Below are 25,757 nucleotides of genomic sequence, written 5' to 3'. Positions count from 1 at the left end.
GTACTCATCAGTTGACCTGATGTTCATTGGGTTGTAGTTAAAGCTAGTTGAGCGTCATCATTGACCAAGTTGAAAGACTCCCATATTAAAGTGGGATTTACCTACCCAAATCGAAATGGTTGCTAAATTTATCCACACAGCTGTTCCTATGAGTTAGCCATGACTGTACTCGCTAATTTAGGAGTCAGTCGACGTAAAAGGAAAGAGCCGTTTGACGAAGGTGCATTAGCTAGTCTACAAATTTAAATCAGTTGTGCTGAGTGAACACAAGGAATCGAACGCGCGCTGGTCACTTCTAATTGCCCCGCATCTGAGGCCAAAATTCCACAGTAACAGGTTTCATACCAAAATCTTCGCAGTAACAGTTTCTATATCAAAAGATTATTCGCGTGAGGAAGCCGCAAGGAACCAGCCGCCCGATATGACCAGCAGCTTAAGATGACGCACACCTTTATGTGATCGACACACCCATGTGACCTCAAGCTAAAGCGCACAGAACTCGAGGCAGGGTGATCCCTATCATGTGGCAGGATTGCTTAGGATTCAGGAGAAATCCGGCGCACGGCTTCTGTGCACGATCGAGTGTTAAAAAGGGTTTCCGGAGTTCTGCCACTGCTATTATATTTCACCAGAATCGCATTTACTCATCTCTCGAAAACTATGCGCAGGTTTTGATCGCTGGTTCTCCACGTATTTGGCTCAATCGGATCGGAGTAGATCGGGACCCATTGTTTCGCGCATAGGAGAGGGCCAGGTTAGAGGGAAATGGGTTTAGCAATGGAGGGAACAGATTGACTGCAATCTCTCCTTGCTGAATCCCAGGGCTTCGGAGATTTTTAGGAGGTTCTAGGGTTTTGATTTAGGGTTTGGAGGTTTTGCTGGACAAAAATGGGGTCGGTGACCTCTTCCATGGCTGCCAAATTTGCGTTTTTTCCGCCAAATCCCCCGTCATACAAGATAACTCAGGACGAAGTCACAAAGCGGTTGACAATGACGGACGTTCCGCAAAGGGAGAATGTGGATGTCTTGAAGCTGCCGACGAGGAGAGGTCAGGAGATCGTGGCGATCTATGTGCGCAATCCTCTGGCGTCATTGACGGTCTTGTATTCGCATGGTAATGCTGCCGATTTGGGCCAGATGTACGAGCTTTTTGCCGAGTTAAGCGCTCATCTCCGCGTAAATCTGATGGGGTTTGTACTTGCTTTAAATCCCATCCCTTTCGTGTTTTAATTATGGATCTCTACGGGTAAATCCTGTCAAAGTATACTGCAGTCGTAGGCTGTTAAATTATTGCTCTGAATGATTGTTTGGGACATAAATTTATATTAGTCGAGCTGGTCTTGCTGCATTTTGGATCTCTAAGGGCCTAATCCCATTATGAATTTACGACAAGCGAGGCGTCATATTGCATTTTGTTAATTAGATCATTTAGGAAACTAAATTTTACTGAAATATCCGATTTATTTGAAATTTTGTTACGAGTGGCTGATTATTTACATTAAATCTCAAGGTGATACTGATCTTTACATATGTCTTAGGCACCACTAGGCAGTAGTTGATTTTATTATAACAACATTCGTAGCAGACACAAGATTCTAACAGTGCCGTTGCCTGGATAATCACTACCGCCCTCTGGGCATAGGATCTAGATTCTACCCAGCCGTGTAAACGGCTATTACAAGAGTGTCACTGTCGCTAAACAAATAAAAATTTATTGACGGTAAATTCTCACATTTCCGTTCTACGTCAAGCTCGAGTCCTATTTACTCCAAAATCTTGAAGGTCACTTGTGAAAGCATAATCTAGCTAAGGACATTTTACTCTCCCCGAGGTCTCTTGAGTAAATTAAAACAAAACAATTCTCACAGAATCAATTAAAAATATGACAGGTGCCCACGGAGTCCTAGTTCACTGGTGAGTTTAAGCTGCCCACCAAGTATCCATTCTTGCTGTGGTTGATCCCACTTGAAGGCATGCTAACAGGGAATGAGGTCGGTCAGTCCCAGGAGTACTGGCTGAATAAATATCCCATTATACCCGGCACCTAAGCTGAAGGGAAACCTGTGTTATGCAGAGTGCAGGCCCCAATTTTGGGGCATGCTTTTTAAAGCAACTTACTTAAATAAAATGGACATGTTGACTTCAAAAATCTTCTAAGATATTGAAAACATAGAAGAATTTAGTGTTTTACTTCCTTGGAAAATCCTCTGCATGAAATGAAAACAATTGCATCTTATATTAATTCACGGACTGTGTGAAGTGGGCCCAACAGCCAACTGGCAGATGCTGATATTTCAGATCAATCAAAATGACTTATATTTGGTTGATTCAATAAAAGCAAGTGTACATTTTTCTCAAGATATCTTTGAACACTGAAATCTATAGAACTTGCTCAGCTTTGGTTGATTTTAACTTTCGTGGTAGACAGATTAATAGATTGCTAGACAGATTGATTAATAAAGTTCAATTCAGCGTATCTTAATTTATCCACTTGTTTGAACTGGCCTTAAAAGTAGTTAGTGTAATTTATTTACATATATAGCTTAGCGTGACCTTGCATTTTGTTCTTGTTCCCACTTATGCGGAATTATGCTTACCTAGCAATGCCTTTAATTTATAATTTCGGTGAATCATTACCTTGCATTTTGGATACTTTTTTTGAATCTTAAACGAGTCTTTTATTTGAAAGTTTGCAAGGCATGGTTGCCATATACAATGATGGATACTGATACAGTATTTTACAACAAAAATCTGTATTTGAAAATACCAAATATGGATAATTACAGTAGCATAGATCTCACATATAACAAAAACAATGCTTTTTTGTTTTTAAATTTTAGAAAATTTAAAGCAATATCAATACGAGTATATTAGCCTAAGCCCCTTATAGTGCAGCAGCTTATCTGAAGGACAGCTATAAGCAGAATTGCTTACACACACAAGATTATTAGCAGAATTTGTTGTATTGACAACTCTGAAAGCTGAGCAAAATGGTGATTGCAAGCCATCATTGAATTTGAGAAACACTTGGGATGGAATGTCAGTATTCTGAAAAATATGAGAAATGCTTATGGAATATTATGTTACCAGGTTAAGGTAAAGCATCCTCTTCTGCTTCGTCTAATAACAGTTTTTTAGCAAATGAACCATAAGGCATTCATCAAACTGTTGCATAATATGAAGTTTTTGTGCCTTGAATCTTGATAATAGCAGACGATAATTTTTGTCTGAATATTGGCGGTTGGCTGAATCACCTGGTTTCGAGTTTGTTCATCTGCAAGTGCTTAGCGACTACTTTCACAGCTTTAAAATTCTGCCAGGATTGCTTCCCTTGCTGGTGGGAGGCGAAATAGATTTTTCGAGACAGAAAAATGCATTATGCTTGCCTGCCAGGCACAGGCAACTGTTTAGAATCTGATAAGTTAATGGAAGGTGAAATTCAGGAATTGAACGGGAGGCAAAATTCAGGACTTAAACATGAGGTGAAATGGCATTTGTAACTTATAAATTCACATTAAATTCTTAATGTTTTTAGTTTGTTTTCAGATGTATGATATGGGGCCTTTTTTTGCTGTGTCATGCATCTGATAGCATATAGATATATGATCAACAATGCTTTACATGTATTTTCTGTATATACAACCATATACTAATGTATCTGTAGTTTGTCAGCATTTCTTTATCTTCCCAGATACCATAAGTAGTAACTATGCTGCTAGATCAAAAGTTATATTGTAAATGCATGGATATTGCGGATGAAGGTTCTGTCAGTGGTGTTATTATGATATAGGTTTTGTCAAAAAGGCAAGGCATCATGATTCATGGCTAAAAAACCCTGAGCATACTATTATTCTTTTTAGACCCCTCTCCTTTACAAGAATTACATTTCTTATCTCATTTGAAGAGTTTGCTGGATAATCAAAATGGTGTCTGGGCTCTGTACATTCTATACAACCATATACTACTGTATCATGATTCTGTAATTTGTCAGCAATTCCATATCTTTATCCCAGATACAACAATAAGTTGTAACTATGCTGCTAGGTTATTATTTTATTGCCATTGTCCTTTATTTTATTTTAATTTATTTTTTCTGTTTCTTTCGGTGGGTCACGTTGAAAATCAAAAGTTATATTCTAAATACGTGGCTATTACGGATGAAGGTTCTGTCAGTGGTGTTATGATGATATAGATTTTGTCAAAAAGGCAAAGCATCATGGCTAAAACCCTAAGCATACTATTATTCTTTTTAGACGCCTCTCCTTCACAATAATTACATTTCTTATCTCATTTGAACAGTTTGCTGCATAATCAAAATGATGTCTGGGCTCTGTACATACTATACATGCGTAAGAAACCATACAATGTGGCTTCACTTTAATGATTGTTAAGGATAGACATTTAGGTAAACAATGTTAACAACATTTGCGCTAATTTCTTTTTCCAAAGTCCGGCAAAACAAACTATGGTTAAACTTCTAGAACTTTTAAAAAGAAAGTTCATGAAGATTGATGAACTCATCCCAGCATTTCCTAGAGGCCAAGCTGCAACATTATTGAAATTACTGATGCTCCCTGATAAGTGTAGCCTCCGTAAAATCAGGAATGCTGTCAATTAGAAGGATGATATCCCAATCAGTGTTTCCTAGAGGCTAAGCTGCAACATTATAGAAATTTCTAATATCACTGGACAAAGAGTGGCATCTATGAAATTGGGAATCCTATCAATTAGAAGGATGAAATTTCTGGTCAGTGCTTGCCTCCTTTCCTGAATTTCTTTTGAACCTTGCATAATGCTGGGTTGATCTGACGTCGATGGTCTTTTTCTTGCTTTTGAATTCCAGAGATGCCTCCTTTTTCAACACACCATGTTGTCATTGGTCCTCGTAGATTCTCAGATCTTTGCTAATGCATACTTCATAATGGTTTTCCTATTTTTGGACATAAATTTCAAATACAATGCTTTGAATGACTTTTCCTCCATTTTTGGACTTATATGTCAGTTAAATCTTTAGTGATTGGTGATCCGGTTTTGTATCTGGTTAGTTTGATTTTCACCAATTCCAGTATATTCTTAGTATTACATGTGAAATGACTCCTCTTTATAACTTGCCTATTTTGGAGAGGTTGGTCTTTGTTGAGAATTTTAATTTGGATTTCCTTTGTTGGGAAACTGTTGCTGTTATATGTGGTAAGTTTTGATCTTCCAAAATTCAATCTTTTTATATTTTTACAAAAACCACATATATAAATGCTGAGTTCATAATCTCAGATTTATGGAATCCAACAACAATATGGGCTTATTATTATATATATCGCCGAAATAGCCTATTATATAACAAAAGGCGCACTTAGTAGAATCACTAAGAATAGAAAAATAACTGATATAGGAAACTTACAATGATACAATGACCTCATATTTCCTATCTTAATGTTAGCCTTCTGGACTGTGGCACTTTATCTTTTGTAACACTTTTAACCTTTAGTTGCATAGTGCACTATTATATTGCTCATTTGCATTGTTGCAACTTCAGTTTCCCCTTTGTGGTGTATTCTTAAGCCTTACAACCTAATGTGCTCAGTCCTAAATTTAAATTTGTTTTTATCTTTCTAGGAAGTATACCAGTGCAGAGTTCAAACATAGTGTTGCTTATTCATATTCTTGATATGTTGTTGATGTCACTTTTATAATGGAGATAATATGTTGTACACCATGTTGATTATTGGATGAAACGCAGAAAGGGCATATGATATAAAGCTTAAATAAAAGGGGAAAGCTACGCATGCATACTAATAAATAAAAGCTAACCAATGCCCTAAGAAAGAAAATTGGGGGGGAGGGGTGGGTGCTATGTGTGACAACTGGAAGGGATCTTCTGTAATATTCATTTTGAGCCCAACATGCCAATAAACAACTGTTTGAGGAAAGGAAGTACTCCTTACATTCTCTACATCATCTTTGCTCATTTTGTATACTCTCCCTATATTAATCCTCTTCACATTCCTTACATTTTGCCATTTTGTACTTTCATGGTACCTTCTTTTTGGGGTAATTGAGCTTCAGTCATTTATGGAGAGATTTTGGGTGCATACCCAATCCCTATTGTAGATGCAGCAAACAAGGACTCTAGTTGCCCTGATTTCTGTCCTAGCAGTGACTGGCAGCAAGGAAACTAGCACTGATTCTGTTGAGGCTGATAGAAATTGCTGGATATTATGGGCAGGAATGTTTGTTTGTGGATTGACTTAGCAGTGATTGCTCTGCTTTGCTTTGTTTTGGTTGAGCTCTGTCGAATTATTGGGAATAATTTGTTGAAATTTTGATGTTCTATGCTGTTACAATCACTTAAATCCAGAACCTCTTTATGCTGCAAAAAAAGTTAAGTAATTGTAGATAGAACATAAACTATATAAACCATATGCACAATGGAAGATAACCAAGAACTCAATGAAACACAAAGAAGTTAGGTCAATGACCAGGGCAAAACCCACAAGGGGAAAACCCAACCATATTTCTCTTCTATTAGAAATCAATTGTTCAACAAAGATACAAAGTACAATGAGAGAATGAAGAAGTTCACCCAAATATGAAGATCTCTGATAGCAGTGGTTGATCCAAACATTGAATCACTTTGGCTCTCCAAAATCTGCTCTTGCTCTTCAAGTATCTCTCTCTCTCTCTCTCAATCTTCCCCTAGACTCTCAAACTCTCTCTTTCTCAAGTTCAAATTCTCCTTTCACAAGCACACGTAAGTGTGTCAAGTGAGGACGAGAGACACAAATATATAGGAAGAGCAAGCAGGTCGAATTCATGAGGGAGTAACTCCTATGCCTTGAGGAGGAGTGACATATGCCAAAATAGGAGTGTAACTTATGCCATCAAGGAGAGGAGTGTAACTTATGCATTAAAGAGGTGTAAGAGGAATCCTTTTATGACGATTCATTAAAGTGTGTAAGAGAGTGTAAGAGGTGCGTAAGAGCATTAAAGAGAGAAGAATGAATCCATTAAGCGAGAGAGAGAGAAACATATGCATTAATTGAGGGAAGCTACATATGAGTCATGACATGATCGAGTCTCATGATTGAGAGACTTGAATTTTTTTAATAATAATATAATAATAACATAAAGAGGATAATAGTAGTAATAATAATAATATTGATGATTAAAAATTAAACAACTGAGATTGATTAAGGACAAGTTAAGTGAATTTCCATCATGTATATATGATTACGAATTGATGGAAGGTGATTTACTATTTTTTGGAAAGTCATGGTTGCAAAGATAGACACGACTTTCTATTTTTAGAAAGTCACTTTAGAAAGGTCAGGAATGAAATTCTATTCAAGGAGGTTCATCCCATAGTTGTAGAATATAATCAAGAGCAATAAGAGACACAAGGATTTTGGTCAAAGATTGGGCGAAAACCCCACAAGGTGGAAAACCCTTTCAAATTCTTCTTCTAATTAGATTGTCATAAAATGTTCAACAAAGAGGGAGTACAATTTTCCACTTCACCAATCACAAGACTATCCAACAAAACCAACCAAACAATATTCAATAGATGAGCCCAATAAACAAATTTGATTCAAATCAAAGTTTCCAAGCTTGTGGTCTGTTACTGCTCAAACTAGCAGGGGACCTAAGGGGGACCCCTAAAGGGCAAATGCTAGGCCAAGGGCAACAAATGAAGACTTAACCCACTGCCATCTCAGCTAAGGCTCCCTTTTATTTACATACTTTCACCAATGGGAGGAGACCCTGTATATTATGGAGTCACTGATGAAGGATAATTCAATGAAAGGATGTGGAGTGACCCAAATAATCCCTTTCCCGAAAGAGTTAGAAAGATAGAGCTTGCTTGCAAGGTACAATGTCTTCTAGGGAAAGGAAGGGAGGATTTAAGGGTTAGGTTTATGGGATATGACTTGTGGAGGAATTTTCCAATCCCTAAAAGCCTTATTCAAATTGGTATGTCGGATGGTTCTTGAAGAATTGTCTTTTCAAAGGAATGAGACCACACGAGACCAAGTGGACTTAGTCTAGGGTAGGGGAGAAGAGTATGGCAATCAATGATTTTGCCTAACTTGGATAAGGTATGGAAATGGAGATGGCTTATCAAGGTCATGTCGTTGATAGAATTATCCCTAGGAGGTTTCGTTCACATTACATGGCCAATACGTTGAGAGATGCTATAATAGAGACAAAATTCCACAATTTAAAGCAGTAAATGCAAGCAACAATTAGCCCTAACAATAGCGAAAATCCCAGTTCAATGTATGTGACAAAGTAAAACAAAAATAACATTAAAAGCATGTACTTACATGTAACAAAATATATCCAACCATCCACAATTGACAAAAGAGAAGCTCCAAGATAAGATAGACCAATATCCAGACATCAAAATTCATCCATAAAGCTCTAATTCACCCTCGAGAAAAAGTGCGAAATTCTCAAGAGAGAGAAAAGATCCAATCCAAAATAATGATGAGATAATGAACTCATCTCACTTGTTTTTTTACACTAATGAGGAGTTCAAATTAGCCTCCTTGGCCTACATAAGCCCCCAAAATAAAATATTGTTTTAATAATCCAACTTTTGGTGACAAGCCCACTAAACTAGCTCATAAATGAAGGAATAAGCCTCTCAAGAGATTAAATAATAATCTATGCATGTCGTAGGGCCCTCTAAGAGGCCTAATGAGGTCCATGGGTGCCATAATGAAGAGTAGGACCCTCAAAAGCAGCGGACAAGGGGAATAACCTGTTGTGTTCCAAATGACATGTGGGGGCACACAAGTGTCCTCATGGGTCTCCAAACAAATCGAAGATGCCTGTAGATCACCTGCAAGGGCTAAGATGATGGTGTAGGTGATGCACATCATCATGAAGTCTTGGATCATTTGCCAAGTGTATGGTGCAAATCTGGGGCCAGTTGGGCATGATGGATAAGGTGTATCTTCCGCGTCCAATAAATGAACCACAAGCAATCTCTGAATGGCTGTGGGGATCCATGGAGTCCTATTTGCTGTTGTGGAGGCCCATGGCTCTCAACACATACCCTACATGTGCCAATGTAACCCTTTGGAGGATTAAAACCTTGTATAGGGAGACAAAACCCAAGATGGAGATCATCTGCAATCTTGCATAAGATCTAATGCGCCCCCTAGCCTTTCAGTACAACAAGTCATTAGAGAATTCAAGGAAATGAGCTTACCAATCATGGACCACAGGTGGGGACTTCATAATGGCATGCCCTTCCATAATGGGTTACGGGATGTGCCAATGTCTCCTAAACTCCAAATGGGGTTAACCAAGAATCCTATTAGGTGGTTTCTACTTCTAAAGGGGGTAATATATTCAAGGTACATCCTTCAAAAGGTGGTGGCATGTGACAGATGGGTGAATGAAGTAGGGATGAGAAGGGGTAGCCTTGGGTCACATGTTGGGGGTACAAGGCTAGCTAATAAGAGAAGCCCACACTTGGGTTTATAATGTATTGGAGGGAGCAATCGTGGTACATGAGGTGCCCCAACCTTGATTTTTCCACCCTTTGTTATATTCCTTTTGCCTTTTTATGATTTTCTTTGATTAACTGCTCAGGGCTCAAGGGGTAAGAGCATGATGTATAAGATATAGTAGGGGATACACCATTTAAATGTAGGGCGGTTCATTGTCCACCAGGGGTTGGGATAATCATGGGTTCCTATACGATGAAGGAGGTTCATAGAACCTGTAGGAACCAGGGTGATGGCCAGGAGGCTTTTGCCCACGTGCTAAATGTGTTTGTCCCGACCATTTTTTGCATTTTGTGGTACATTTTCCTGTTGAATGGGGCCAAATATGCTTTTATCTTACTTTTTAGTTGCATCAATCTCTGGGCTTCATTCCAGGCCATGACCCAACCCTATGTGGACCCAGTGGAGGAATGTGGACCCAGGTGTGAGAAATGATGAATGGGGTAATAATGAGTGGAATACAACCTACGAGATGTTCATAACTCTAGTGGACCTGTTCCAGAGTGACAACATGAACAAGAAGATGATCTTGAGAAACCAGCGTAGATCCATGTAGATTGAAAGGTGTGATATAATGTTACTAGTTATTTTATGAGGATCACCCTGACATGGGATCAACTTGTAACTAGTGGGGAGAAAGTGGCAGTGAGGGGGGAACCTCTCAGTTAGGGAAGAAGGACTAGAGCAAGCTCAAGTGCTTCATTTGACACAAAAATGGGAACTATGCATCACAATATCTAGAGAAGAAGGAGAAGGGGAATTCTCGAGAGACAACAACATCAACAAAAGTTCAGCTTGATGACTTCGCAACGAAGTTCAACGACTTGTCATTTGTCTATCTACTAGTACCATTACTAGAAGTGGTTGTAACTTGGGATAGTGGTGGGCTTGTTACTTGGGTAGTGGTGCATCATGTCATAAGATAGAGGCACGAGAGCTATTTAGCAGTCCAACAAAGAAAGACTCAAATTTACGTGTGGAGCTTGGTAATGATGCAAGGTATGTACTAAAGGGTTTGAAGCCATTAAGTTCCAACTAGAGTCAGGAGGGATGTTGGAAGCCAAGGATGTGATGTTTACACCAGGATTGAAGAACTTTCAATTAGTCTTAGTGATCGAGAACAAAGGACATGTGGTTATGTTTAGAAATGGGTAGGTGCTCATTGGTCCAAAGGAGTCTAGCATAAACACAACAATGCTTATCAAGGTTAGAGAGAGCAACTTATAGAGGTTGATAGGGAAACCTGTTTAGGCGTTGGTACATGATAGTGACAACTTGTGTGAGCTATGGTCTAGGAGGATGGGACACTTACACTATAGGGCATTGCCCATTTCAAGGAGATTGGCACTGGTCCCCCGAAGTTCAATATTGAACAACAAAGTATGTGTAGAGCGTGTGCACTTGGCTAGAATGCAAAGATTGTTTTTCCAAGCAGTGTGAGTAGGCTCAAGAGGATTGTGGATCTTATTCACTTAGATGTATGTGGATCGATGTCAATGCAATCAATATAGGGACCGCGAATGACTTAAAGGATTTCTGCAAGGAGGCATGGATTAAGAGGGAGATGACATTCTCGTACAACCCTCAACAGAATGTGGTTGCAGAGAGAAAGAATTAGTGCATCATTGGTTCTGCCAAGGCAATGATACATGACCAAGAGTTGCTTATGTTTCTTTGGGAAGAGGTATCTAATACTGTTGTTTATGTGCAGAACAAGAATAAAAGAATAAAAGGCCTCCCCTCCCACAATGTATCATGTTCATGAGATTGAGAGAGATTGAGAGGGATTGAGGAGCTTGAGTTGAGGAGCTTGAGAGAAAGGAAGATTGAGGGGGTTTGAGCTTGCAAGGGAGATTGAAGGTTGCCATTTGAGAGAGCTTGGGAGATTGAAGGCACCACGATTGGAGAGCCAAAGGGGTAGGGTCTAATCCCATCTTTTTTTTCTATGTAGTATTTGTGTTTTTTATATGTTGAATGAGAGATGTTCTCTTCTCCTACTCTTTCCCAATTTCCATTCCTCCATTTTATTGTAGACAAGAAATGTAAACTTCACCAAACATGATGGATATATGGCTTAACCTTCTCTTGTTGGTTCCTTTTTTTGTTATGATGATGGTGGTGGGGAGCAACAAAAGAAGTAGTGAAGAAGATGATGAAGAAGTGGGTAGTGTTGGATTAGGAAACCTGGTAGAAGAGTACTAAGAGGAAGAGGAGGAGGAGGATAATGAGAGTGGAGATGATGATGGAAAGAAAACCAAGGTAGACCAAACCCCCTTGTGGAAATATGTTACTAGGCTTTCAGGAGAGAAAGGGGGTGGAATCACTAAATTTACATGCCCCCATTGTAAAATCACTTACACAAGTTCATATACCCGTGCCTGAAAGCATCTCTGTGGGAAAATCGCATGGGATGGAACTAGGCCAAATAGGAATCAAAACCTGTGTAAGTGTGTCAATACAACAAAGGGCCAAATAGATAAGGGAAGAGGAGGAAGCCCAATATGAATCTAAAAGATTAAAGGGTGAAGTTGAACATGTCACCACTAGCCCACATAGAGCAAGAACTCCATCAATATCCACCCATGGTAGTGGATATGGAGCCACAGGCAAAACATCTCTTTAAGGTGTAGGACCATATTGGAATTCCTTGATCAAGGGTGTAGGAATGACACATGCAATTTTTTTTTAGTTTCTCTTTGCATTTGGGATACCATTCAATGTTCTTCTCTCACATTATTGGCATGAAATGGTTTTTGCTATCAATGATGTCCCTAAAGGATACAAGAGCCCTGGGTATGGCAAAGCTAGATTTGTGGGACTTAATCATGAAAAATCCAAAATAACAAATGCTTTGGGTAAATTCACAAATGCTTGGAAATTTGGAATGAATATGGGGTATCCATTGTATTTGATGGATGGACAAACGTAAAAGGCAAGCCATTGATAAATGTTCATGGTGTGTCTGCCATTGGTGTAGTCTTCCTTTCATCACATGATTTTTTAGAAAAGTTCAAGACCGCCATCAACATTGCACAACCATTAATTCAAACAATTGAAAGTATTGGACCATACAGTGTCATCCAAGTCGTCACTGATAATGCTTCTAATTGTAAGGTAGCGAGAGCAATCATTGAGGATAAATACCCGAACATATTTTGGTTTGGGTGTTTGGTTCACACAATGAACCTTTTGATGCACGACATTACTAAGATGAACAAACCTCAATGCAGATGGATTGGTGAATTGTACAAGAGAGCCAAGAAAATGATAAAAAATATTACCATTCATAGCAATACCCATGGCCTTTTTCGCAACACTAAAGGTTGGAGCTATTGAAGCTTACAAAGACTAGATTTGCTAGCTATTACCTTACCTTCAAGTGTCTCTTGAAGGTAAGAGATGTTATAAATTATATATTATGGAGCAATGGAACACATAAAATATTGCAGAAATATAAACACAAAAAATGCATAAAACAAGAGAGACACAGATATACATGGTTCACCCAGTTTGGGTTACATCCACCCCGAACAACCAGTCCTTCCTTTCTATTATCCAGCAAAATGAAGAGACACAACCTACAACAGATCTGCTGTAATATCCATTGTTTTCTCTCACAGTCTCACCTCTCTTTTTCCCGCTCACAGAATACACATCTATCACACAGCCTCAAATACAATGCCCTCATACAAAGAGAGGGGTTGCCTTCTAGGGAAAAAAACCCTAAACTAAACATAAGTTCTACCGCCCCCCCCCTACAGCGAATATTTTACGGGCGGCCCCATTTCGAACTGGGGTCCAATGTGGCAATACCTTTGAATATAGAAGATAATCAGGCTCCACACCCAACAAGAGAGTCATTGGCTAGCATGGTATCAAGTCCACATTAGTAGGTATTAAAGGACAAGGGTGCAACCACAATTGACAGGGAAGATTTTGAAGAGGTGGAGGACACTACTCTTGATGGTCAGTTTTGGGCAAGTGTGAGGGATGTTTTGCAATACACCAAGCCCATTTATAACATGATTCATTTTGTAGATACAGATGCACGTGTGATTAGGGAGGTGTATGAGCAGATGGATAACATGTTGGGAAAATAAAAGATATTGTTTAGCTGAAAGATTTCATCTTGTATGATCATATTCACAAATATATTTGTGCACGGTGGGATAAACCTAATGTTCCACTACATGCCTTGGCATATATCCTTATGCCAAAATGCTACTCTCCATCTTGGTTGGGCAAACCTGCACCTGGGGGTGAAGTTAGGATCAAACGCCATACAAATTTAGAGTTACAAGTTGGGTATATGGCAACAATAGACAAACTTGTCCTTGACAGGGAGGAGTGTGCTAGATTGCATGGAGAATTAGGAAAATACTTCAGTCAAACTGGGGTGTTTGATTTTTTGCATGTAATCGAAGATAGGGACAAAATGAATCTTGTTGAATGGTGCAACATGTATGGCTCCGAGAGACCTTTGGCAAAATTGGAAATAAAAGTGCTTTCACAGGTAGTTAATACTTCTTCTGCAAAGAGGTGTTAGAGCACCTATAGCTTCATCCATAATGTGAAAAGAAACTGCCTCATGAAAAATGGGCAGAAAGCTTGGTTTTTGTGCACTAAAACTTGAGGTTGTTGGCACATTATTGTGAGCGGGCTTGTGCTCATAGATCATATATGACTTGGGTCAACAACCCAGAGGAGGATGATTTGGAGGATGGAGCTATACATTTAGAAGAATTGGAAGCAGAGCTTATGAAAGATGATGATGGAGCAGCAACAGTAGCTTTGCCACCCCCATCATTCACTAGCAGTGCTCAAGTTGCACGGGCACCAACTTTGCCTTTGTTGCCACCTCCATTTGCAACATTGTGTGGAGGTCACGTGCCTTTTGGTTCTAGACGTGGTTGTCCCACTATTCGAGAGGAGATTCATGGTGTTAGAAAATCAAAGCAATTATTAGGGTTTGATTCTCTTTTCTTGATAATTACTTGTGAGTTTGTTGGCTTCCCTTACTTCTTTATTATCTTATCTTTCATCAAGCAATTACCATATTATATGTTTATGAAGATCACAAAGACAAGAGACACAAGATGTAGGCACAATGCCAGGGAAAAACCCCCCTCGAGGGGAAAACCCAATCAAGAAAATTCTTCTTTTCAATAGTATTCTTTGAGACTCTTCACCTTAGACAAAGACCAAACCTTCCCTCCACTCACCAAGTCAGCCTCCTAGATCTTCAACCTCCTTTCCAACAACTTCGATTAGGCAATAGCTTCCGATTTTAATGAAACTTGGAAGACTTCGATCTCTCAAACTAGGGCACGAAATAGAGAGAGAAAGGCACCAAAAGTTCAAATTTCTTCTTCGCCTTAGACTTCCACAAACTCACACTTTCTTCAACTTTCTTAGACCCCACTTCATCCCACTTCGCACTTCTCCAGCTACTCTTGAGATATCGAACTTGCTTGAGATGAGTTGCTCCAAATGAAAATAACTTGCTTCTATTTATAGGCCCCATGTGAGGTCGAATTAGTGTCCTTAGGCCGACTTGATCTCTTCTAGGCTGACTTGGTGTGGAGGATACATAAATTATATTTGACTCAATAGTAAACCTTTTTACATGATTCAAAAGCCCAAGAAGGGTCTCTTTGAATATACAATGACTCTATAAACTCAATATTAATCCTAGGAGTCCACAATGGGGACTTTGACTAATATAATGATGACCCAAGCATGAAATCCATGCTTTAATAAGTCATTGTTACAATAATAAAAATTCTTTTCTTTATTTTTTTGACAAGTACATTTCATGATGACTCAAATACATTAAATGAAGACCGAACCTAGTTACAATTTCCAACACTCCCTCTTAACTAGGGAGGTATTCATCATATACAAATACAATGGAAGATCTCAAACTATATGAACAATGAAGAACTTTAGGCACTGCAATGCCATGGACTAGATTCATGACTAGGGCAATCTATCCATTGGTCTCCCATCAATTTAGGCACCGCAATTCCATGGACTAGATTCTTGACCAGGGCAATTTATCTAAGTGGGAATAAGGTGGACTCAGTCTTTTAGCCCCTTTAGGTACCACTAGGCTTACTTGCTAACCACCAACCCTAGGGACCTATGTGCATATCCATGGTTAGAGCTCTACGACCCACGTCGCCCTCCCTACTTTGAGACCTAGACATCAACACAAAGTGTTGACCAGATGTCCTCCCAGGGAATGCTTCACTTGCAAAGGCTCAACAAATCTCTTCCATTTCCTTATCATCAATACAATCAGCAATGTCTACCAAACCAAACAGGTTCCTTAGATACTCAAACTTCTTATTAGGAAGAGCCTTTGTTAGTATGTCTGCTACCTGTTCATCTGTCGAGACATACTCCAACTTCACAATCCCATCCTGCACCAGGTTCCTAATAAAGTGGAACTTATTGTTGATATGCTTCGTTCTAGAATGAAACACAGGATCTCCAAACATCTTGATACAACTTTGATTGTCACAATTAATCACAGTAGGACCCAAAGACTTCTCGAACAAATCTGTCAGAAGCTTCCTTAACTAAACAACCTCCTTTCCTACTTCACATGCAACAACAAATTCTGCCTCAACACCACTTAAAGTAATGAGATCTTGCTTCCTACTCATCCATGAGATCATAGCGGCTCCCAGGCTAAAACATCCTCCGGTAGTGCTCCTTCCATCGGTCTCACTGCCACCCCAATCAGAGTTTGTGAAGCCAATTAGCTTGACTTCCTTATTATCATACTTTAGGCAGTAATATATAGTGCCACAAAGATACCTCAATATATGTTTTGTAGTTATCCAGTGATCATGACGGGGCTCCAACTGAAACTGACTAAGAATGTTTACTACAAAACATATATCTGGCCTAGTATTTACCAAATACATTAGGGAACCCACCAATTGTCGATAGGAGGTAGGATCCACGAGACTAGAGTCAGAGTACCTCAACTTCTTGAGTAGACATCGACTTGGAATCCATCATCCCGAATTTCTGCAACAACTTGATGATGTACTTTCCTTGCCCCAAATATATCTCCTCAAGTCTCTGCCATACTTCTAGACCCAGGTAATAGTGCATCAAACCAAGATCCTTCATTTCAAATTCAACTGTCAACATCTTCTTGCAGTCTTGAATTCTTTGCTCCACTTCTTGCGTTCTTGAATTCTTTGCTCCACACTTGTGATGAATAGATCATCCACATATAGTAGAATAATGACAGGCTCATCATTCATGACCTTGATGTAGATATTTAGATCAACAAAACTCTTCTCAAACCCCATTCTAAGTAGATATGCATCCATCCTTGCATACCATGCCCTAGGTGCTTGCTTCAAACCATATAGGGCCTTCTTAAGTCTGCAAACATGAGAGTCCCTGCTATTAACATCAAAGCCTTCAGGTTGTTCGATGTACACTTCCTCATCAATGGTCCCATTCAGAAATGCAATCTTCACATCCATTTGATGGATATTCCACCCCATTGTAGCAGCGAATGAAACCAACAATCTAATGGTAGTGTACCTTGCTGTGGGTGCAAAGGTTTCTTCATAATCAATGCCTTCCTTTTGAGAGGAGCCCCTTGCAACGAATCTTGCTTTGTACTTGTCTATATTTCCATCAACAACATGTTTGATCTTATAGATCCATTTAGATGTGACAACCGATTTGTCACTAGGTCTAGGAACGATTTCCTAAACCCCATTCTTCATGATGGATTGATATTCTTCTTGCATTGCTTTCTTCCAAACCTCTTGATGCGCAGCTTCCTTGAATGTAGATGGTTCGACTTCAATCAATTTCGTCATATATGCAGCATAACCAAAATATCTCTTCGGTCTCTTCATTTCCTTGAAGGTTCCTTTTGCAACTTCATGTCCTTCAGCATCTTCCAATGTAGCTTTTAACCAATTTGACCTTTCCCTTGTGGTTGGGATGACCACCGATTGAATAGGCTCACTTGACTTTCTCCTTCAAGATTTGTAGTAGGGTTTTCATGATGAACTTCTTCTTCTTCAAATATGGGAACTTCTTCGTTATCAGAGTCAATAGGAATATCTTTTGATTTCTTGTATGATTGATTTTCATCAAATATGACATCCCTGCTCACTTTAATATATCTTGCTTCATTGATGTAGATTCTATATGCTTTTGAAGAGAGACTATATCCAACGAATATTCCCTTGAAACTTGTAGAATCCAACTTCTTTTGCTTGTCTTTTGGAACATGGATGTATGCTGGACTTCCAAAGGTTCGGAGGTGATCCATACTCGACTTCTTTCTTGTGAATACTTCTTCGGGTGTTGTATTATCAAGACTTTTATGAGGACTTCTATTTTGAATGTATACGACTGTCATTGTTGCTTCTCCCCATAAGAATTTTGGTAGGTTTTGATCAAGGAGCATAGTTCTAATGGCTTCTTTAATTGACCTATTCTTCCTTTCGGTGAATCCATTTTGTTTGGGATAATAGGGAACAAACCTGCTTCCTTACAATATGCAATCAATTCCTTAGAAGTGTGTTACCCACCATTCTCAGACCTTAGAGTTTTTATCTTTCTTTCGGTTAGGGTTTCCACTTCGGCCCTAAACTCCTTGAACTTATCAAATACTTAATCTTTTGTTATGAGGAGGTAGAGCCATGTCTTTCTAGAATGGTCATCAATGAATGTCACATTGTAGAGATGACCTCCAAGTGATTTGTCAGACATGGGCCCGCACACATCCGAATGAATGAGGTCTAATATTTCTTTAGACCTAGTTTCATTATTATGAATTGGCTTTCTTGTATGTTTTCCCAAAGAGCATCCCTCTCACACACCTTCATGATCTAACTTCATATTAGGAATACCATGAACCAATTGACTAAGAATAGGGATGACCTTATAATGTAGATGATCATATCTCCTACGCCACAACTCAATGCGACATATTTCCTTATGAACCAAAGCTTGAGGAGGTGGTGTAATGACTCGATAACGGCTTCCTTCATGAACTCCAATAACCCTAGCTTTATCAATGCTAGAGTCTTTTCCCCAAACCAATACTTTTCTATCAACAAAAGCAACTCTTACCCCTTTATCTTCTAAACAAGAAATAGAAAGCAAATTCTTTTTCAAACTTGGAACATATAGAATGTTGTTGAGGTGCAACTTCGATCCATTATCTAGCTTCAACAATGTTGATCCCAGACCTCTAACAACATAACTTTTGTTGTCACCCAATTCCATTGCATGAGAAGATGGCTCCTTTGATAGTGTATGAAGTTGTTTACTTTCTGTTGTCATGTGTCTCAATGCTCCACTATCAATGATCCATGCATTGTCATCATTAAGAGAACCTGTAAGAGTAGCCAAGAATCCTTGACATTTGACCTTGTTGAATAAGTAGTAGGTGACATTCTCGATCCAGCTTCCCAAAAAGCATCCCTTTCACACACCTTCATGATCTAACTTCATATTAGGAATACCATGAACCAATTGACTAAGAGTAGGGATGACCTTATAATGTAGATGACCATATCTCCTATGCCACAACTCAATGGGACTTATTCCTTATGAACCAAAGCTTGAGGAGGTGGTGTAATGACTCGATAAAGGCTTCCTTAACGAACTCCAATATCCCTAGCTTTATCAATGCTAGAGTCTTCTCCCCAAACCAATACTTTTCCATCAACAAAAGCAACTCTTTTCCCTTTATCTTCTAAACAAGAAATAGAAAGCTAATTCTTTTTCAAACCTGGAACATATAGAATGTTGTTGAGGTGCAACTTCGATCCATTATCCAGCTTCAACAATGTTGATCCCAGACCTCTAACAACATTGCTTTTGTTGTCACCCAATTCCATTGCATGAGAAGATGGCTCCTTTGATAGTGTATGAAGTTGTTTACTTTCTGCTGTCATGTGTCTCAATGCTCCACTATCAATGATCCATGCATTGTCATCATTAAGAGAACCTGTAAGAGTAGCCAAAAATCCTTGACATTTGACCTTGTTGAATAAGTAGTAGATGACCTTCTTGATCTAGCTTCCAGTAGTGTTGATACCCATTCTTATGTAGTTCATAAAAAGGGGAGAATCCATGCCAACAACGTGATCTTCGACTTTTCCTAACCTTAACTTTGATACCATGTTGGAAAATCAAAGCAGTTATATTAGGGTTTGATTCTCCTTTCTTGATAATTACTTGTGAGTGTGTTGGCTTCTTTTACTTTTATTATCTTATCTTTCAGCAAGCAATTACCATATTATGTGTGTATGATGATCAGAAAAACAAGAGACACAAGATGTAGGCACTATGCCAAGGCAAAACCCCCCTCGAGTGGAAAACCCAGTCAAGAAAATTCTTCCTTTCAATAGTATTCTTTGAGACTCTTCACCCTAGAGTAAGACTAAACTTTCCCTCCACACCACACACCAAGTCAACCTCCTAGATCTTTAACCTCCTTTCCAGCAATTTCGACTACGCAGTAGCTTCCATCATCAGTGAAACTTGGAAGACTTCAATCTCCCAAACTAGGGCACGAAACAGAGAGAGAGAGGCACCAAAAGTTCAATTTTCTTTTTCTCCTTAGACTTCCCCAACTCGCACTTCCTTCAGCTTCCTTAGACACACTACGTCCCACTTTGCACTTCTCCAACTACTCTTGAGATATCGAACTTGCTTGAGATGAGTTGCTCCAAATGACTTCGACTTGCTTCTATTTATAGGCTTCATGTGAGGTCAAATTAGTGTCCTTAGGCCAACTTGGTGTGGAGGATACATAAATTATATTTGACTCAATAGTAAACCTTTTTACATGATTCAAAAGCCTAAGAAAGGTCACTTTGAATATACAATGACTCTATAAACTCAATATTAATCCTAGGAGTCCACAATGGGGACTTTGACTAATATAATGATGACCCAAGCATGTAACCCATGCTTTAATCAGTCATTGTTACAATAATAAAAATTCTTTTCTTTATTCTTTTGACAAATACATTTTATGATGACTCAAATACATTAAATGAAGACCGAACCTAGTTACGATTTCCAACACATGGATCCTTGAAGAAATTAGAAGTTTCTCATGGAAAGAAGAGATTTTAGAGTGTATAGGTTTACATGTCTTTTCTAGTTTGTACTTTGTAGCACCTTTTATAACTATTGACGCTTTCATAGTTATTATGGTATTTTTTGTAAACAATATATGACAATTTAAGTTTGAAGTTGGCATTTATAACTCATGGGTAATGAATTATGAGTATGATGCTTCATGAAACATTTCATTTCATGTTTGAAACTTTGATATTATTTGTTATAGTTTGGTTACTGGTAATGGTTACAAGTACAAATTTAGTGATGACAAATGTTATATATTGAATTTTGAAACTTTGAAACTTTAAGGTTGATGAGAATCAAGATGTTGCAACTTGTGGACCTATGGTTGATGATGTATAACTTATTAACTACTAGATGAATGATGTTATATGGTTTAATCCATGCTTTTATGTTTTTTATCACTAATTCATTATTCTACATGCTTGTGTTGACATATATGAATCAAAATCTATAAAAATATATATTATATAAAATTCGCTCCCAAAATCACTCCCGACCCAAGAGCTTTTGAAAATGTTGCTAACCACTCCCGCTTCCGCTTCCGCTTCCGCTTCTGCTCCCTCTCCCAAGCAGCCTTGGATATGTCACTGAAGGAGAGCACAAGTATTTGATGGAATGTAGAAGAGAAACAACTCGGATCTAAGAAACTGGAAGATTGAACCCTGTCAATGCAACAACATCACACAAGGTAATTACCCTGAAAGAGCAACATGAGCAACATGACTGAACTGAAGAGCAATGGACTTCTAGCTATTGCTTGTATTTGTATTTAATTGGCACACCTTATTTAAACTCTTTCATTGGGTAGAAGAGAATTCTCTCTTTTGGTGTTGAGTTATCCAAGTGAGTTTTCATATAGCAATTTCTATACAGATCTAGCTTTCTACTAAGGTTCATAGTGGTTGCCTGAACGGACATATTTTGATTTCCACCATGTGTATGGTTACATGTAGAAGCTGCGTGCCAAACTTGTTTATGGATTGTGTTGCATTGAATTGTCAATTTTTATTCTCAGGGTCGTGGGGCCAAGGGTTAGAGATTTGTTCATGTAATATTCTTGTACATTTTGGTGCCAGTATGTTTCTACCTGGAAACATACTTTTGTACATATAAATTAGAAAAAAAATTGATTTCTAATTACTTAAGTTAAATGATTATGGTTTTGTACTCTTTGGTTTATGATCACAAACATCATGATATAACTATTTTTGGTCTTGCTTTAAAGGTTGATGGTTGCTTATTTCACAAAGAGATGTTTCAAAATGCCTAAATGAGGATGCAAGGGCTTGGCAAAAGTACTCGTCATCATATTTTTCTTGGTATTGTGTTTTTGTGAAGTTAAGGTTTTTAATTGCAATGAGTTGGGGGATTCACTGCATTCAAACCTATATAGCTTGGCAATATATGTATTATTTGTATGTTTTTTAATTGCTTCTGTGTCACAACCAATTTGGTTCACTAATTAAATATCCAAAATATTTGGAATATAAAGAAATCCATGTAGGATAAAATATATATTTTGAATAAATGTATTCAGATTACAAACGAGGACCCCATATAAATATCTAGGTTTGAGTGCCCTTTCATTAAGAGTCACGTCCTTTAGTTGAGACATGTCCTTTCATTAGGACGTGTCTCTTCACTAATTAATAATTAATAATTATTACTTATCGACATCTATATATATTGCTTTGCCTTCCACTTTAGAAATGCTTTGTCCTCGAAGCATATTTATGGAAACGCTTGGCATCCTTTTTCCATTGCTTGTAATGTCTTGCATCTTTCTCTCTTCTTGGAGCTGTCATAGTTGATATAAGACTATATAAACATTTGAGTGCTGAGCAAAATTGGCAAACTGTAAAAAGATTTGGCCATCCTAATTCAATTTTTGGTGGAACATTGCTCTTATAAGATTTCTGAGATGACTTGTTATTATGTGGCTTAATGATACTGATATCAATATTTTTTAGAGGATAGGTTAGTTATTTCCATATCCGTCTTCTCTTCATATTTATGTGGTAATATGATTACTTGATGAAAATATTATTATATTAAAAAAACTAAAAGAATGAATATATTTTGTATTTTTAAAGTACTTGCAACACTGGTTTGTACTTGATCAACTATCATGTCATTGCACGATGCATGCACATTATAAGACATTAATTGTTATGAGACCAAGCTGGAGTTTCTCTTCTGTTGCAGAGGCCTTTATTCATTAGCGGCAAGTTGAATAGCTGTGTTACATGCCTTTGGCTTAATGTTAGTTCCGTGTGATTGTTTTTGCAGGTATGACTATTCTGGTTATGGACAATCAAGCGGGAAGGTGAGTGTCCTAGAATTTTACATGATGTATGAGAGGCTTTAAAGTTTGTTCTAGAGGGGAAAGTTCTTCTGTCCTTTTTTGATGTAAGCTAATATTTGTTCTTGCACCCGCAACAGCCAAGTGAGCACAATACTTATGCCGATATTGAAGCAGCCTATAAATGTCTTGAAGATCAATATGGAGCAAAGGAGGAGGACATTATTCTATATGGTCAGTCTGTTGGAAGTGGCCCAACTTTAGATTTGGCAGCACGTTTGCCCAATTTAAGGGCTGTTGTCCTGCACAGTGCAATACTTTCTGGTTTACGTGTTATGTACCCAGTAAAGCGCACATACTGGTTTGACATTTACAAGGTATTTACAGTTACCTAAATATAATATCTGTTCTTCCAGAGTCTATATGATTTAGATCAATCTGGGGTTTGCTTGATATTCTATTTAATATTGAGTGGATAATTTCTTTCATTTTCCTGTGCAGAACATTGACAAAATGCCTCTGGTGAATTGTCCTGTACTGATCATACATGTGAGTATTTGCACTACTATAATTTTAATAAATAATGGTCATCATAAACCTGTAGCTGGCTTATACAGAGCATTTTCTTTGTCGTTTTGTATGATTGCATTCTGTCTAGTTCTTTCGTCCTTCTTTATTGTTACCAGATGCACTGTAGTTAGATGTCTATGTATTCATCAAAACTGATCCAATCCCTGGTCATTATATCATAGTTTCTCATACTCAAATATTCTAGGCACCGACATTTGATGATATTATCAAGATGTGTGTGTGTGTGTAACAAAACAATATTATATTAACTGCTGAAATTATCACATACAGTTTTGGTCTAAGTCACCTGACACGGGGATTCGGGACACGTAGGATTCGGGATTCGTGGTGTCGGACTCGGGACACGCTGACCCCGGGAACAGGACACGTTATATATTATTTTATTAAAAAATATATATATATATATAATATATTTAAAATATATATATATATATATATATATATAGATATTAAAAATTAGATATTATCATATTTCTTACACAAATTTTAATTAATGATACAAATTTATTGATTTCAAACATAGATCTTCATCTATAGCTATTAGCATGCATAGTAAATACAAAATTCAAATAAATGTCAGTGGTACTGGTCACATAAATGATAAATCTATTAAAAATTTAAATCATGATTCATAATTCATAACTGAAAGACAACTTACAACTACAAGATAGTAAGATAAACACACTGACAACTGTAGTTTTCTCATTAAGTCATCAAATCAAAATGTGTTACATAGGTAGTGTTGGTGCAATGCCAATGGCAAATAGAAATAGAAAATATAAAACAACTACAGGTATACAAGCCTCAAGACATCAATCAGCATTAGAATCAGCATCACTGTCCCCATCATCATGGTCCCCACTGCTCTCCTCTACATCCTCCTCCTCCCCTGTATCCATAGTCGCCTTTGCATCTGCTGGTATGGAGGCTGACCCCTCTAAGTCATCAAATCTAACAGGCTCTAGCACTGGATCATTAAGATCCATGTTGGCCAATGCCAACTCAACAATGGTGTCCAGACCCATATCATCAGGAACAGTGTTACTTGGGAGCGGGAGCGAAAGCGGGGAGCGGGAGCGAAAACGGGAGCGGGAGCGACATATTCAGAAGCTCTTGGTTTGGTGCTCTTGATTAAATACGAGTTCCATACCCTAATACATGACAAAATTCAATGGAAACATTGCAATCCCCCAATCCTAAAATCCTGAAAAACTGATAAGTCTGCTGGATTTTGAATGAAATCTAAAATTCTACTTTCTCCATATGAAATCCAATGAGGCCGGAACCACTCTCAAACATCCTGAGTCATTTCATGGTAATGTTAAAAATTTAAGTAAAAGGATGAAAATGAAGATTAAGGAGAATGTCACTTTTACTTTAAGAATTTAACATTACCATGAATAGCATATCAATACTAGGGCCTAGACTTGATTATGAAGCTGCCAAAATGCTCTACTCCTTGCTGCAATAGCACAAATCACTTACCAAATGAAAATATTAATGAGCAAACACGCCCTTTTCATAGCCGCGTTGAGCTTAGCGAGTCCTGGAAACCGGACACGTGTTCTAAAATCGCGACACGCCCTCGGACACGACGTATCCGAAACGGACACGACGTGTCCTGTGATTTGGACACGAATCCGGACCGAATCGTGTCAGATTCGCCGGATTCGGGATTCGCAGGGGGTTTAGGACGAATCCGGTTTCCTAGGTTTTGGTAGGTTAGGAGCTTGAATTTATCACTGCTATAGTGTAAAAAATCTGGGAAACAGCCAGTGTGCTGGCATTGATGCAAACGAAAGTGTTTCGAAAAGATTTCCACTGACTTTCACAAACGACAACCGATCTGCTATACCTGGTGGGCAAAATATGCTTACAGCAAGACTTACCAAGTGTGCCTACAGACAGTCTTAATATGACTTTGGCTGATCCCATCTTTTTTAAAGTCCTACAGTTATCCTTCTTGACATTATCCAATGATTTTCCTTTTGACAGAGATGTTGGGGCTATCTTATCAATGGAAAATGTTGGATCCTGAATGGCAAAATCTTCGAAAACTGGAGGGCCTCTTTCCTCAATAGTGCTGTCTTTCATTACCTTTCTTTAGACTTTTATTCACTTCAATCCATTTCTCCTGCATCAGGGACTAGCCATCAAGAATCTTATTAGCCCCCGGAGCTAGTTGGATGTTTTTT

General features: G+C 38.3%; 1 protein-coding gene across 1 annotated transcript in view; it reads left to right on the top strand.

The window, feature by feature from the left end:
* Nucleotides 1-252: 252 nt before the first annotated feature.
* The window catches only part of LOC149207242 (uncharacterized), a 52,569-nt gene continuing 27,064 nt past the window's right edge, over nucleotides 253-25,757 (top strand). The window contains exons 1-4 of the mRNA XM_089395671.1: nucleotides 253-1,190; nucleotides 22,959-22,995; nucleotides 23,112-23,348; nucleotides 23,473-23,520. Coding sequence (XP_089251797.1) covers nucleotides 889-1,190; nucleotides 22,959-22,995; nucleotides 23,112-23,348; nucleotides 23,473-23,520 — 624 coding nt within the window. The 5' untranslated portion in view covers nucleotides 253-888. The remainder of the gene's footprint in view (nucleotides 1,191-22,958; nucleotides 22,996-23,111; nucleotides 23,349-23,472; nucleotides 23,521-25,757) is intronic.

The sequence above is a fragment of the Pinus tabuliformis genome, chromosome 1_2 (genome assembly GCF_031772625.1).
Source record: "Pinus tabuliformis cultivar Carrire ecotype Pingquan chromosome 1_2, CPIR1, whole genome shotgun sequence".
Lineage (NCBI taxonomy): Eukaryota > Viridiplantae > Streptophyta > Pinopsida > Pinales > Pinaceae > Pinus > Pinus tabuliformis.
This window is presented reverse-complemented; position numbering and strand designations above follow the sequence as displayed.